Raw genomic sequence first — 14223 nt, 5'->3', positions numbered from 1 at the left:
CGTCTTCCCTTCTCCTAGAACCTCTCCAGAGGTCTGCTTCAATGGAGGTCAAGATCCATGCTGAATAGAAGACATTATCAGCAAGCACCTGAATTTTCCTTGGAATTTCTTCAGTCTCCACTCCATTCACTCTCAAAGCCACAGAATGAAGATCTAAAGCAAAGACACTAGCTAGTGTTGCCTTACATAACGAATGCAATCGACTGAAAGATCTCCAGCTTCCACAGGTGGAATGGAAGCCCAACAATTTGAATGGCTACACCATCCTCCACTGAAAAATCTTTGGAGTTGGAGCTAGGGGACCATCTCATCACTGTCGCTGCCCCAGTCTTCAGCACCAAATTCAAAGCACTGATATCTAGCTCCTCTCCCATCAAGTCTAACAGAGCTTTACAGTCTTCAAAGGGGGTAAACAGGATTGGACCTTTGACCTTTAGATTCTTAGCTATGTCCTCTGCTACAAGCCTCCAGTTTTCTGGTTTCCTTTCAACTTCAACCACCAGTTTCTTTTCCCATTATACCTTTTTCTATATTATAAGCCAACTTATCAGTACCCAGACCATTTACCAAGAAGTGACAACCAGGGTATTTATCCTTCAGAGGGTAGATACTACTTGTTTCTCCAGAAACCTGTTTCATCTCAGAATTTTCCCAAGAAATCTAGTAACACATCTTTGGTTTCTCTCCAACTTGACCCATTCTTTCCTTCGGGTATGCATACTAGTTGTTTATTGCCTTTTCCAAAGTATTCGATCAGTGCCAGGAATCTACCTTTCTTGTTCCATCTTCTTTCAGAAAAATATCTTCGATTGTTTCCTTCTTTGGAGCTCTTCCAAGCTGTTTCTGTATTTGCTTGAAGTGCCTCTTCTACAAACATTCTGAACCATTCAATCACATCAAAACCTACTAACAATACCATGGCTTTTCCCATCTCCCTGATCTTCAGTGTGGTCTTCCCTTTCACTTTAAGCTTCTCAAAAAGTAGTGATTTTGCCTCAGCTTTTTGAGATTTTCTCCAGGTTTCTATCTGCTTAAACTCCATCTTCTCCAGGTTTCATTTAATTTGTTTCATGACAAATTAAGAGCCAGGGCTTTGACTAAGTTACTTTGTTCTGGTGAGAGTTGTCTGAAAAGGTCCATTTTATGATAAGTGAAGCTAATAATTTGACTTCGACAATGAAAATAAGTATTCACATCACAGTGAGAAACTTCCAGTTATACTAGAACAATAAAAGATACTTTTCTGCATATAAAAAGAAGCTAAGGTTATCAAACAACCCAATGTTGTAGCCATTCCCTGTAAACCCTATGAGATACAGTGACATCAAACAAATAGAAATAATCAAGGAAGAAAACAGATGCATTAGCATTTGCACCTTAGCCCAAAGAGCCATCTCAACAATATCAATGCCAACAACTTTGGGAAGATGGCCTAGTAGCTCCTTGCACATGTTTAAGATGCAAAGCAGAAGGCGATTCCTACAAGCAAAAAGAAAATAAATGAATAAGCAAGGTGTTGAGCAATTAAAAACTGACAAAATACCCTTTAAAAATTGTAAAGGTCAATATAGACCTTGGTCTATCAGTCAAGAAGTGGCACCTTAGCAACAAATAAAATAGATACTTGGATTGAAAATAATTGCATATACCCTAAATACGCACCTGTCACTGATGTTGCGCATGGTCCACTGAGGTTGAGCAACACTTTGGCTTCTAAGGTTATCAAATCCCTGTTTGTCCCGAGGGGGGAGAGAGAGAGAGAATGGAATAAGATTAGTTTTTTGAACATAACAAAGAAACTCTTCTTGTTACAAAAGTGGCAACATTATTCTCAATCCAGCTGATCAACAAAACTGAATATTTTTAAACTGCCACATAAATTTTAAAAGTAAACTAGTATAAAGTATAAATTCAGATGGAGCATTACCAGTGTAAACGTGCAGCCACTGGGGTCATTTGCAATAACCTCTACCTTTGATAGATGCTTTAGCTTGTATAGTTTTGCAGGCTACAGATGCATCAAAAAAATTTAATCATTCCAAACCCAATCTTAGAGCAACACCAACCTTAACAAGGAATGATATAAATAACTAGATTAAACAGACAGTAAAAGAGGTGATGGAAGCATGGCATTAAGGGGATCTGAGCATGAAAAGAAAAAAGAAAATATGGAGGCCCATTCCAATAATCATCATTTTCATGGTTTGGAGGTAAACAAAACCCAAAGATATTCAAGAATAAGGCCTCTGAAAATGATGAGGTGAGCAGGAATACCACTGCAGTGGTATACAATTGGCTATCCACCTCTAGATGTTTTCAAAATGTTTGATTTCATAGAAGCTTCTTCTTGGATGTTTCATTGGGCTAAAAGCTTTTGGGAGGCTGATAAGTCTTATTTCTGGATGTACAGTTACTTTTTGTACTGCTGTATATGATAACTTTCTTTTCTCACAAAAAATAAAGATGAATAACGAGATTGCTTCAGTGATCACTCATTGTTTTTCATTGCTGATATCCTTAGCCTTGCAGATCTAAGGATAAATAACTTAGCCTTCCAATCATAGTTGTCAAGGCAACATCTAAGCAATGCCACGATTTTCATGGATCACCTCACCCAGACGCCATGTGTTTTTTATATAAGGTGTTCACCCAGAGAATTAGGCAGGTGCTTAGATACATTAAGATCATTTTAATATATTTTGATAATTTTTTATTGGTTGTTTTGTTTTTTTTTTAAATAGAACCTGTTACGTGTTAATTTTTTTCTTATAAGAATACAGAAAAATAACAAAATACTTGTAAAAAATACAAACAAATAACAAAATAAAATTCACTTTTTGTTTTCTTGTAGGGTTTCTGTTGCATTGAACTAAAGAGAGTTCCAACTGGGAACTCCATCATTTCTCAGCTCGAACTTGAACAGATAAGTAACAAGTTTCACTTCTACAATCCACCCAAACCCTGTCTTCTTCTTCTTCTTCTCTTCAATTTTCCACTTTTCTTAAAATAAAACAGGAGCTCCACCCTCCATCCTCCTTCTCTTCAAAACAAAACAGGGGCTACAACCCCTGCTTTCTTCTTCTATTTCTTGTTTTTTTTCAAACTTTTCTTATTTCTTTGCATGATTAAGTTCTAACTATTTTTCTATTTCTTTGTACTTTAAGGATTTTATTGCCAATGGTTAGTATGCATGCCTTGACAATAGCTCTCTTAATTGTTGACTTTTCTAGAGAATATTTTGAGTTTAAAGGTGTTGAGATTCAGCAGTTTTTTATGTTTTTTTCTTATTTAGAATCATTAGTTAGTGTTATTGGGCCCAAGGCCCATTAGTTTATATTATTTTTTTGGGACTGTTTTTTCTGTTGTTAGCAGTAGCCACCCTATTAAGGGCATATTAGTCATTGTAATCAGTTTTATTTTATGAGTATATAAGACAATGAATGGGGTGGCTATCATTATTGGCTTCTCCCCATCTCTTCTTTTCTTCTCACCAAGAACCTTTTTTCTTTTCTTTCTATCACTGTTATCAGATCAGATTACTGTTTTTTTTTTCTACTAAAGGATAACAAATGACAATATGGATATGTGAAATAAAAGCTGTTCTGATGAATTAAACAATGGTCCCACATTAATACAACACTTGTACAGCTGTCTTTAAAATGAAACAAGTACCAGTGCAATATTTGTAGAACCATTATATCCCAGCTTTACTGAAGAGGTTCTATACTTCTATGAGGATCATTTTTTTATGGATGTTCTATGAGGATCATTACATGAAGGTCTAACAAAGAACCATAACAAAATAAGACCTGAAGTGATTGAATATTTTGTTTTCATAAGAAATGCAGAACATATAATTACCTCAAGAACTCCTCCAGAGGAATACTTTAAGACTCTAAGAAAAGCTTTAGTCCTCTGACCCTTTGAAGAATATTTTGCTGTATAAACAAATAGTGATTACAGTTCATGCATAAAATGACAAGAAAACAGTGGTTACTCTTACTGACAATAGTCAATGAAATAAGAAATGTGACACTATATTGCTAAAACCATGTTGTAAAATTGAAATTCAGAACATAAAAGACACACCTCTTGTCTACATTACACCTTGAAAACAGTTGTAAGGCCAGCTATGTTATGTGGAGCAGAGTGTTAAGCAGTTAAGAAATAACATGTCCAAAAAATGACTGGAAGAAATGTGTATGCTTAGATAGATGAGTGGTAAAACTAGAAAGGATAGAGTCAGAAAAGAAGTCAAGCAAAGGAACCCAGCAGCAGCATTAATAGGTGATAAAATGAAAGAAAGTAGACTAAGGTGGTTTGATCCCTTACATAGAAAACCATATACAGCACCTATAAAAAGAAGTGGTCTGTTACAAGTTGAAGAGGCTAGAAGAGGACTTGGGTGGAAGAAGAAATTATTTAAGCGCCCATAATTTTGATGATGGGTATGGCACTGAACAGAACAGAATGGTGAAACAGGATTCATGTAGTGATGTAGCCAACTCCATATAGTTGGGACAAGGATTAGATGATGATGATGATGAATCTGTAATTTTTATTAGTCAATAAGAATGCAGATTAAAGAAATAGAAAAAAAAGGCTGAAAAGATAGATAAGCTTTACAATATATCCAGGTGCAGAGCCAGGATTCTCCATTGGGGGGAAGGTGGAGAGCCCCTTGGCTCCTGCCCTGAATGTATCACCCTAAGGCAAGGATTAAGGAAAATGCACCAAGGCTAAACCTCAATACCTTAAAATATAATGTACATGGTTCACACTTTAAGATTCCTTATGCGGAAATCATGTGTTTCATACATTAATCAAATTAGAGTTCTCATCATAAGAATGTGTTAAAGACCAACTCAAAGGTTTCCTGGCAATATGTTTTCTTATTTGTATATAGGATTTTCAGCATTTACTTGAAGTTCTGGATTTATATTAAGAATTTTCTAATAGTCTAAAAGATCTTTAATAAGGCTCTTACCATTTAGTAGCCCTTTTTTATATGATTAGTAATTCATCTATACATTCTTCTTATATAAAAATATAGTCCCTTTTTGCACAGTTCTACACCTTTTCTCATTTACGTTCATTTTTTTATTGAAATAAAAAGATTCCATGAGGCTTAAGCATCATGTATCAAGCATCCTAGCACCTCACCCCATACCATGATACCTCTGTGTTTTAAAACACTGATCTACACTGAAACGCACAAAAGACCTTCCTAAATTTTCAAAATTTCTCCAATTTCATTCCTTCCACACAGCCCAAAAACATTGCAAAATGGTGAGGATTTTGTGTAGATTTGTTAGTTAATTTTGTTTATTATTTGTTTAGATAGGGAGTAGGGACCACAGCACAGTTGTTGGGACCCTTTGGAGTGATGTTTTCTAGGCGCCCTATAAGGGCATATTAGTCATTGTACTCTTTTTTACTTAAAGTACAAATATCAATGAAGAAGGTGTCCAGATCAGTTTTGGCTCTCTCTTTCTTTCTCAACTCCTTCTCTTCTCCTCTTCTTCCACAAGAAACACTTCTCTTCTTTACAGATTTTTTGATTCAGTAGATTTCTACTTGGTATCAAAGCAAGGTTAGGGTTTCTTGGAGTTCGTCCATGCAGTCCTAGTTCAGTTGATTGTATGAGGAGATAAAGGGCTGATCGATCTACTTGAGACTGCCCAGTTCTTGGGTTTTTTTGGTGGGTTTCAGTCATCAAAAAAGGTGATCTGTGTTTTGGCATCAAAATCATGAAGAACTGGAGTGCGGGGAAGAGTCCTAGTCAAGTCATACTCTTAATTTTTTACCTGGTATTGGGTGCTCAGACTTTTCTGGACTTCTTTAGGCTTTTTACAGAGGTGGTTTAGTTTCTGGCTGTTTCTAAGCCTCCTGGAGAGATCGATTCACTTTTCTCTCTTCTCCCATCTTTTCCCACAACTCTCAAAAAGGGAGATTTCTCTCCGGGTAGGTTTTTCTTCCTCCGGAAAGGTTTTCTACCCCTGCTTGTGAGATCAATCTAATCTTGGAAACTTTCTACCTAGTAATTTTTTGCTTTTGAACTGATTCAATTGAAATGGAGGGTTGGAGTATTGAGTAGAAGTCAGCTAGTGACCTAGGTCTGGGTGTAGGAAGTACAAGTGATCCTTTTGGATCTGGGATTATTACCACAGTAAAATTGGATGGTACATATTATTTAGAATGGGCACAATCAGCCAAGATGGTATATATTATTTAGAATGGGCACAATCTTGTGGTTCAGATCAATAGGAGTGGTGGAGGTTCTCCTATTGGAGCATGTGTGGAGTCAACCCTCTTGTGCTAGCGTTGAAAGAATTGTGACTATATTACAAGTGAAATACCTGGAACTGGGATTATTACAAGTGATCCACACATCATCAATGGGATCAGAGGCAATAACAGGTTCAAGGGAAATACCTGGAACTATATCAGCCAATAGGAGAACCTACTCCTATTGATCTGAACCACAGGATTCATACTATGGATGGTGAGTTGGTTAAGGATGCAAGGAGATATCAGAGGATGGTAGGCCAGCTACTATATTTATGCATGACATGCCCAAACATTTCCTATGTTGTGAGTGTTGTGAGTCAGTAATAAGCATGCTCCTCAGGTTCAACACTGGGAAGCCATTGATAGGATACTTGCATGCCTAAAGAAACATCCTAGCAGAGGAATTTTATTTTCAGATCATGGGAATTTGAAATTGGAGTCCTATACAAATGCAGATTGGGTAGGTTGTCTAGATGACAGGAGATTCACATCAGGGTATGCACATTTGTGAGAGGAAATCTGGTTTCATGGAAAAGTAAAAAACAATCAATGGTGGCAAGGTCAAGTGCAGAAGCTGAATATAGATCTATGGCCCATGGTGTTTCATAATTACTTTGGGTTAGATCCTTGTTGAGTGAAATTGGGATAAATGTAAAGGAGCCCATGATGTTAAATTGTGACAACAAAGCTGCAATCAATATTGCCCACAATCTAGTTCAGCACAATAGGACAAAGCACATTGAGGTTGATAGACACTTCATAAGAGAAAGGGTGACAGCCGAAGAAGTCCGCCTGCCTTATGTCTCCTCTGAGTTATAATTAGCTGATGTCTTCACCAAAGGGGTTGCAAAGAACAAGCTTGAACATGACCTATGCAAGTTGGGAATGTGTGACATTTAGGGCCTGTTCGTTTGCTCTGAAGTCTGACATCTGAAATTGTAATGATTACATTAAGAGGTATATTGATATTGGTGAACTTTTCTTTCCTCTGAACTCTGAATGTAGAGAATGTTGTTTTGAATTCTGAATTCTGAATTCTGAAAGCTATCAAATATCCATTTTGACCCCATATATGAGAGTTTTTGTTTGTCTTTTTGGGGGTATCATTGGAAAACAAAAAGTTGTATGATTGCACTTTAAGAGATAAGAGATAAGAGAAAACGAACAACCAATTTTCTCTTAAAGTTAAAAGATTCCTCTTAAGAGATAAGAGTTAAGAGGAATTGGACAAGCCCTTACTCCCAACTTGAGGGGCAGTGTTAAGAATATTGTGTAGATTTGTTAGTTAATTTTGTTTATTATTTGTTTGGATAGAGAGTGGAGACCACAGCACACTTGTTGGGACCCTTTGGAGTGAAGTTTTTAAGTTTTTTATTGAGTTTATTTGTGTTAGCCGCCCTATAAGGGCATATTAGTCATTGTACTCTTTTTTTACTTAAAATATAAATACCAATAGAGAGGGCGGCCAGATATGTTTTGGCTCTCTCTTTCTTTCTCAACCTCTTCTCTTCTCCTTCTCTTCTTCCACAAGAAACACTTCTTTTCTTTTTTTCTTTACAGATTTTCTGATTCAGCAGATTTCTACTAAAAAAAAAAACCATAACCCACAGAATAGCACCCCTAGAATCCCACTTAGATACAGGGTCAAGAAAGAACCATTTCCCACATCAAAGGGGAAAGTCCAAGAAAGCTGAATAGAGAGCAAAAGAGATTCCATAGAAATCAAGTGGACAGAATGATCATAAAGGACACAGTTCAATGGTTATCAGATGGACGTCTTTGAGGGAGAAAGGCCCTTGGTGATTCAGAGACCTTATTAAAGAAGCAAAAGCACTAGCATCTAACCTGCAAATCTCATTTAGGAAGGTCTACAGATCTGCAAACACATTTGTTGACTCTTTTTTTTTTATGACATGGTAAAAGAAAACTTATTTAAAAAAAGGCCAAGCCAGCAAATAGTACAACAAGGGTCTGGGGATTGATCAAGCAAGCATCCCACCCCAGCCAACATCCACAGCTTACAACTCCCACAGGCTCCTTGAGTTCAGCACCTGAAAAGGACTTTAGTGCTCAAACTCCTTACAGACAGACACCCAAGAAATAACCTTCCCAGTAGCAAATCTAATCAATATATCAACCTCCCTTTATTGGTTTGAGATAGTCTCCTATTCCTTTCAGCCCAAATTGTTCTAATAACAGCTGCTGGAATAGCCTTCCAGGACACATTTGCCTTTGCTCCTCAGGCCTGGCAGCACCCAAGAAGTCAACAACTCATGCACTGAAGCAGGAATGACCCAGAAAAGTCACAGAATTGATAAAAAGGTTCCACAGAGCTGCAGCCACCGGGCAGTGGATACAGGGATGATCAATGGATTCCTCTCCCTGCCCACACAACAAACAGCTTAGATCCTGGACCTGCAAATCCCTTCTCAGCAGGTGCCCAAAGTAAAAATATTGACTTGGGGGGAGAAGTTGTCTTCCATATCTGCTTATAGGGAAACTGGATCTGTCTGGGATTCCTCAGATTATCAGCAAAGGACTTAACTGAAAACTCTCCACTCTTGTTCCTCTTCCAGCCCCACCTATCAGCTGCCCCTCCCTGACTGCTCTGTCTTTTAAGATCTGCAGCACCTCACACACAGATCCCAGCTCCCAATCAAAGAAGCTTCTGCAAAACTTAGGAACCCACAGAGTATCACCACCTTCCATCACTGCACAGCCAGCCACAGAATAATTCTTACATTCAGCTAGCTGAAACAATTAGGGAAAAATAACTTCAAGAGACCTCTCTGAATACCAAGGGTCTTTCCAAAAAGACAGATTCCAACCATCACCCCCTTGGAACAGATCCCATTTGCCAACTCTTGTTGGCTAGAAAAGTTTGGGCTGATCTTAACATGAAGGAGCTCCTGGCCCAGGGGTTAACTATCACACTTGATTTCTGTTTTTTCCTCTCTTTCGTTGTCTTTTTTTTTTTTTACCGATGACACCTAATCCTCTGTCTGCTTTCCCTAGATAGAACCAGAATCAGCTGATTGAGTAATACCACCATAGCAAGAACAATACAAAATGATCTGACTCTAAATTTCGCCTTATGTTCCTCCTTCCACCAGAGACCGCCCATCACATTTGGTCTAATAAGAACATCTTTAAGATTTTGGAACAGAAAAAAAAAAAAAAAAGAAAGTGAAGTATATAATATCAAAAGAAAAGGTCCTCGTGCAATGAGATGCTGTACATGTATAATCCAATTAGGAACCTCCAAAAAAGCCCAATTTCAAAAAAGAAGAAAGACTATCATCTTTAAATACATTGTGTATAGGCATCCAATTTCTAAGTTCCTCTATGACCAGATTTATCACCCCTGCTTCAGATGTTGATTTCTGATAAAAAATTCTATTATTTCTCTCATACCAAATGGTCCACACAATCGCAAGAGGGATTGCTGAACAGTAAATTTTCCCTTTCTTGGACACAACAGGGACTATCCATTCTCATAAGAGTGCTTTAATTGAGTGCAGGAAGCACCATTACAAATTTAGTACCCTGATAAAATGAAGCCAAACAGAAGCACTAAACCTGCAATCATGAACAGATGGTTTACAACTCTTCCTCACTATCACACGGCGCACACACATCTTGTCTTGAACATTGAACCCCTTCTTCAGCAGCATTTCTTTAGTCAGACATTCAGCAGCAGTTCCCAATATAACTGTGCAGTATTTATTTTGGAAAATAAATAACTATAATCTGTTGGGTTAATGTGAACTAATGGTCCTCCAAAATACTCATAACAGTTTTTTGGATGGATAAAATACTCATAACAATTCATAGCAACCAACTTTGTAATACCCCAATTTCATACTCCATAATACAAAAGATGCTAGATCTAATTAACTACAAGAGCAACTCAAAAGTTAATATTAGCGGATAGGGTAACTGATGATCTGCAGCGTTTCACCTTTATTTTGAGGAGTAGTTGATGACCCCACACATGATACAGAGAAACTTATACAAAATGGCAAGTCTTGAAGTGTTTATTTAATTTGGGAGACTAAATAGGTTTTAATTGTAATTAAACAACCCACTTCATCTAGAAGAATGCCACTACACCAATATAACATCTTGAAGCCTTTATGCTGGGCTTTTTATTTGAGTTATGAAATTAAAATTAGATTTGATTTGTCATTAAAAGATATGACCTTTCTTACTTGAGTTAGGAAACAACACAACTTGAGAACTATAGTAGAACCACCCTGATCTACATATATTTTTATTTTCAGTTAAAATTTACTTATCCTTTTTCTGAGTGGGGGGATAGCCATGTCCTTGAAAGAGAAGCCTTCTTGTCATAACCTCCATTTGCATTTTGAAATTTCCAAAATAGTGCATTCAGTGTTTTAAAAGGCATCTGAAGCTTACACCTTGAGGCTTATGTTGAGGTGAGGCTAAAGAAAAATGCTGAGGCTCAACCCTGAGACTCATGCCTAAAAGCATGAAACACATACCTCACACCTTAGATGCCTTATGTCAAGAACTCAGGATTTCTTTCATACATAAATTGAAGTAGGGTTTTTCATCATAGACCAAGTTAAAGAAAATTTTAAGTTTTCCATGTCTATATTCTTGATTTGTTTAAATAGTTAGAGTTTCCAATACCAATTTGACACTTTTTAAACTAAAAGATTTCCAAGGGTCCATTTGGTTCCCAAGAAAGGTATGAGAAAGTTAGAATTTTCCCAAATAATTCCATTTTCTCATATTTGTTTTGAGAGGAATAATAGGACAGGAAAGGAAAATGGTGAGACATGGAGTTTCAAAACCGAGGACACAGGGTCACACCAAATCAGTGCGACCCCACTAAGAAAAGATTCTACGGAGACTCTTCCAAGAAAAATTTTTGGGACTTGATAGAGGTGTCTCATCTTCCTTCCCCGGCCCAGCTTTTCACACCCTCCAGCAGTCACATCTCCAGCGTCTTCTTTGGCCATAACCAGCAATGGTAAGACCAGATCAGTGTTCTATTTGTTTATTTTTGCTTGGTTTTTTTTCTCCCACAGTTGATCACTTACCCCCTCCCAATGGTCAGAACTTCAGCCATTCATATCATCATTTTTTTATCAGTCGCCATTCACATCATCATCTCCAGCAATGGTTCGTTTGGGACAACAACAATCGATTTCGGTATACCTGTTTGTTTTTTTCCTGGTTTTTTGGGTTTATAGGTTGCCAGCGAGAACTGATTGCCCCTATTTATAAACACCACATATTCCAGTGGTGTATGCTACATGCACATGGCGCTTTAAGTCTAGCTCTACTTTGTTTAAGTTCTTGTAGAGCTAAACACGTTTTCTCCACCCTTTTTCTGAACCATTCTCCACCCTAAAATTGTTTGTTGGATTTTTTATACATCATATATATTTCCAAGTATTTTGGTTCATGCTTGGAGTGGCAAAATAAAGATGTTGTCAGTTTATGCTTGGATATTTTAGACATTATATACTATATTATTACAGGGGTTGTGATTGGATGTTTTATACATTATATACTTTGTCATTATACCCCTCAGTTCATGCACATGGTTTATGCTTGGAGGTTCATGCATACAATTCTGCAAATGTTCCCAGTAAACAAATGTTGAAAACTTGATTCTCCCACATATTTGGTGCAGGATCCCCCAGTGGTTCAGTGAGAAAATAATTTTTCTGCTTCTCATCCCATCCCATCTTTCCAAAGCTCCCATCCCAAACAAATTTTTTAATAGTCTCAAAGGATTCGTAAGAATGTGGTTAGCATTTTTTAGAACTCCCAGTCCTTTATAGTCCATAATTAAGCGATGATTAATTCGTCCAAAGACTCTTATATGGCATTTTGTGCTTAGTTGCATACTTTCTCATTCAATTCATTGTTTTATTGAAAAAATAAGATCTAATGAGACTTAAGCCTTATAAATTCAAACTTACACCTAACAAATCACAAAATCTTAGCACCTAACCTCGTGTTTAAAAAAATTACCACAATTTTACACACACACAAGCTTTATTCCAAAATTGGACTAGAACCTTCAAGCAAAAGGGTTTGAAGCACTTTTTATCACTCACGCAAACACACACAAGCTTTAATGCAAAATTGGACTAGAACCTTCAAGCAAAAGGGTTTGAAGCACTTTTTATCACTCCTTTGAAAATCTCTGGGTGCAAAATTGCAACGGATCTTCAATTATTGTTTCTTGCTGTGATAAAAGCTCAGAAAGTTCTTCTATCGCTTGTCTCTCCTTGCAACTAATCATCAATTGCTTTATGCATTCATCAATAAAGTGAAACAAGTGGACTCGCTATCATGCTATTACCATGCTCAAAGTAGAGATATTTCTTCGGTTGTATTTTAGAATATCTAACACCCGCCATCTGGAAGCCTTTTATCACTTACCTCCTGCAAGTAAGTTTCTTCTGTGTCCAAAATTTCGAGTTCATGCTTCCAGGCAAAATAAAAATTAATAAAAAAAAATGGCAACAACCAGATATTAACAGTGAAAGTGCTAACTAGCTTAATCATTATTCTTTGAGTTGAACTCAAACATTGAAATAAAATGTTTGAGACCATGAAATCCATAAGTGGAATTCTGTGGGTCACGTTCAAGCAAAAACCATTTCCAGGGAAAAGATTGAACTTTGGCAATTATTCACGTAATTAAATCCATGCTTAATCACACATGATCTTTGATAACGTGACATTTGAGCATTACTTTAACAAAATTCAATCAGAAATGCATGCAAACAGAGTAAATATTCGCTGCCAGATCGTCAAAACAATCAATTGGGGAAACAGCTTATGAAGAAATCAGTAAGAATAGCGTACTGGATAGCGCAAGAACCCTAGGTTTTGCCATGTTACGAGCTAATCGTCCTGATCTACCCCAGATCCCACGACTTTTTGAGACGCGGATCGACATCACGATTTTCTCCTTAGTGCCACTACTCTCGAGAGCTGCTTCACAGGCTCGCCTGAGCTCCTCGTCGTCCGCACTCGATTTCGCCATTGTTGTTCTGCAATTCTAGTCCGGAAACGAAAACAGAACAGTTTTCGGTTTTCTGGTAGTTGAAAGATCGAGTAGGCGTGTCTCAGCGTGAAGCAACCCCCGCCGGACCAGGCTGGTTAGGAGTTATTACAGTACAGACGGAGATGTCTGGGAAGGTGGGAATAACCGAATGAGGGACTTTGACGAGGACCGAAACGGCGAAACCATTTGACATGTAGTTCACTGCGACTAAGGTTGCAGCAATTTCTTACGACCACCCAACGAAATGCGAACACGTTGGCGACCAAAACAAATAATTCGACCCAAAAAAAATATGTTATAGAAAACACTAAAACAGATGTCTATTTATCTTTTATATTTTTAAGGATTTATTATCTTTTCCGTTAAAGATATTAAAAAGGGAAAATTACATACAGTACCCTGTCCTTTGAGGTGGTAATACTTTAAAACCTCAACTTTTTAAATGCGAAAATCAAGGACCCCGAAGTTTCAAAAATCAACATTCAAGTCCAGCACCATTAATTAGCGCAACATTAATGGTGAATTTACTAAATTAATCATTTTAAATTCCTTTTATCCAAGCTGCTCCTCACATTCCTCATACCAACCAGCGCTACATTATAGATAGCATCTACAGTATTTGTGTATTGTTATTTACAGGGAGATGTTTCCGATGCATTCTGGTGAGATATACTTATGAGGTCGGTGTCAGGTGTATTTTATGAAGAATAAATCTCAATTCCAATTCCTTTTGTGCAGTCTTAATAATAAATTTGTTTGAGAAAATGATCAGATTTTGATGCAAAGGCAGTATGATATAACTGAAAGAGCCCCTTATGAAACGGTCTCATAAAATGTATAAAGGGTAATTTTAGAATATTGAAATGTTTCAA

The 14223-nt window shown here is 37.2% G+C and overlaps 1 protein-coding gene across 1 annotated transcript in view; it reads right to left on the bottom strand.

Annotated features, from left to right (window-relative positions):
- Positions 1-13570, bottom strand: part of LOC104595812 (exocyst complex component SEC3A) — a 97119-nt gene extending 83549 nt beyond the window's left edge. Inside the window, exons 1-5 of the mRNA XM_010256716.3 lie at positions 13150-13570; positions 3862-3938; positions 1928-2008; positions 1663-1730; positions 1377-1479 (exon numbers count right to left, since the gene is read on the bottom strand). Of these exons, the coding sequence (XP_010255018.1) occupies positions 1377-1479; positions 1663-1730; positions 1928-2008; positions 3862-3938; positions 13150-13330 (510 nt within the window). The 5' untranslated portion in view covers positions 13331-13570. The remainder of the gene's footprint in view (positions 1-1376; positions 1480-1662; positions 1731-1927; positions 2009-3861; positions 3939-13149) is intronic.
- Between the last annotated feature and the right edge of the window lie 653 nt (positions 13571-14223).

The sequence above is a fragment of the Nelumbo nucifera genome, chromosome 5 (assembly GCF_055504915.1).
Source record: "Nelumbo nucifera cultivar China Antique chromosome 5, China Antique-T2T, whole genome shotgun sequence".
Taxonomy (NCBI): domain Eukaryota; kingdom Viridiplantae; phylum Streptophyta; class Magnoliopsida; order Proteales; family Nelumbonaceae; genus Nelumbo; species Nelumbo nucifera.
This window is presented reverse-complemented; position numbering and strand designations above follow the sequence as displayed.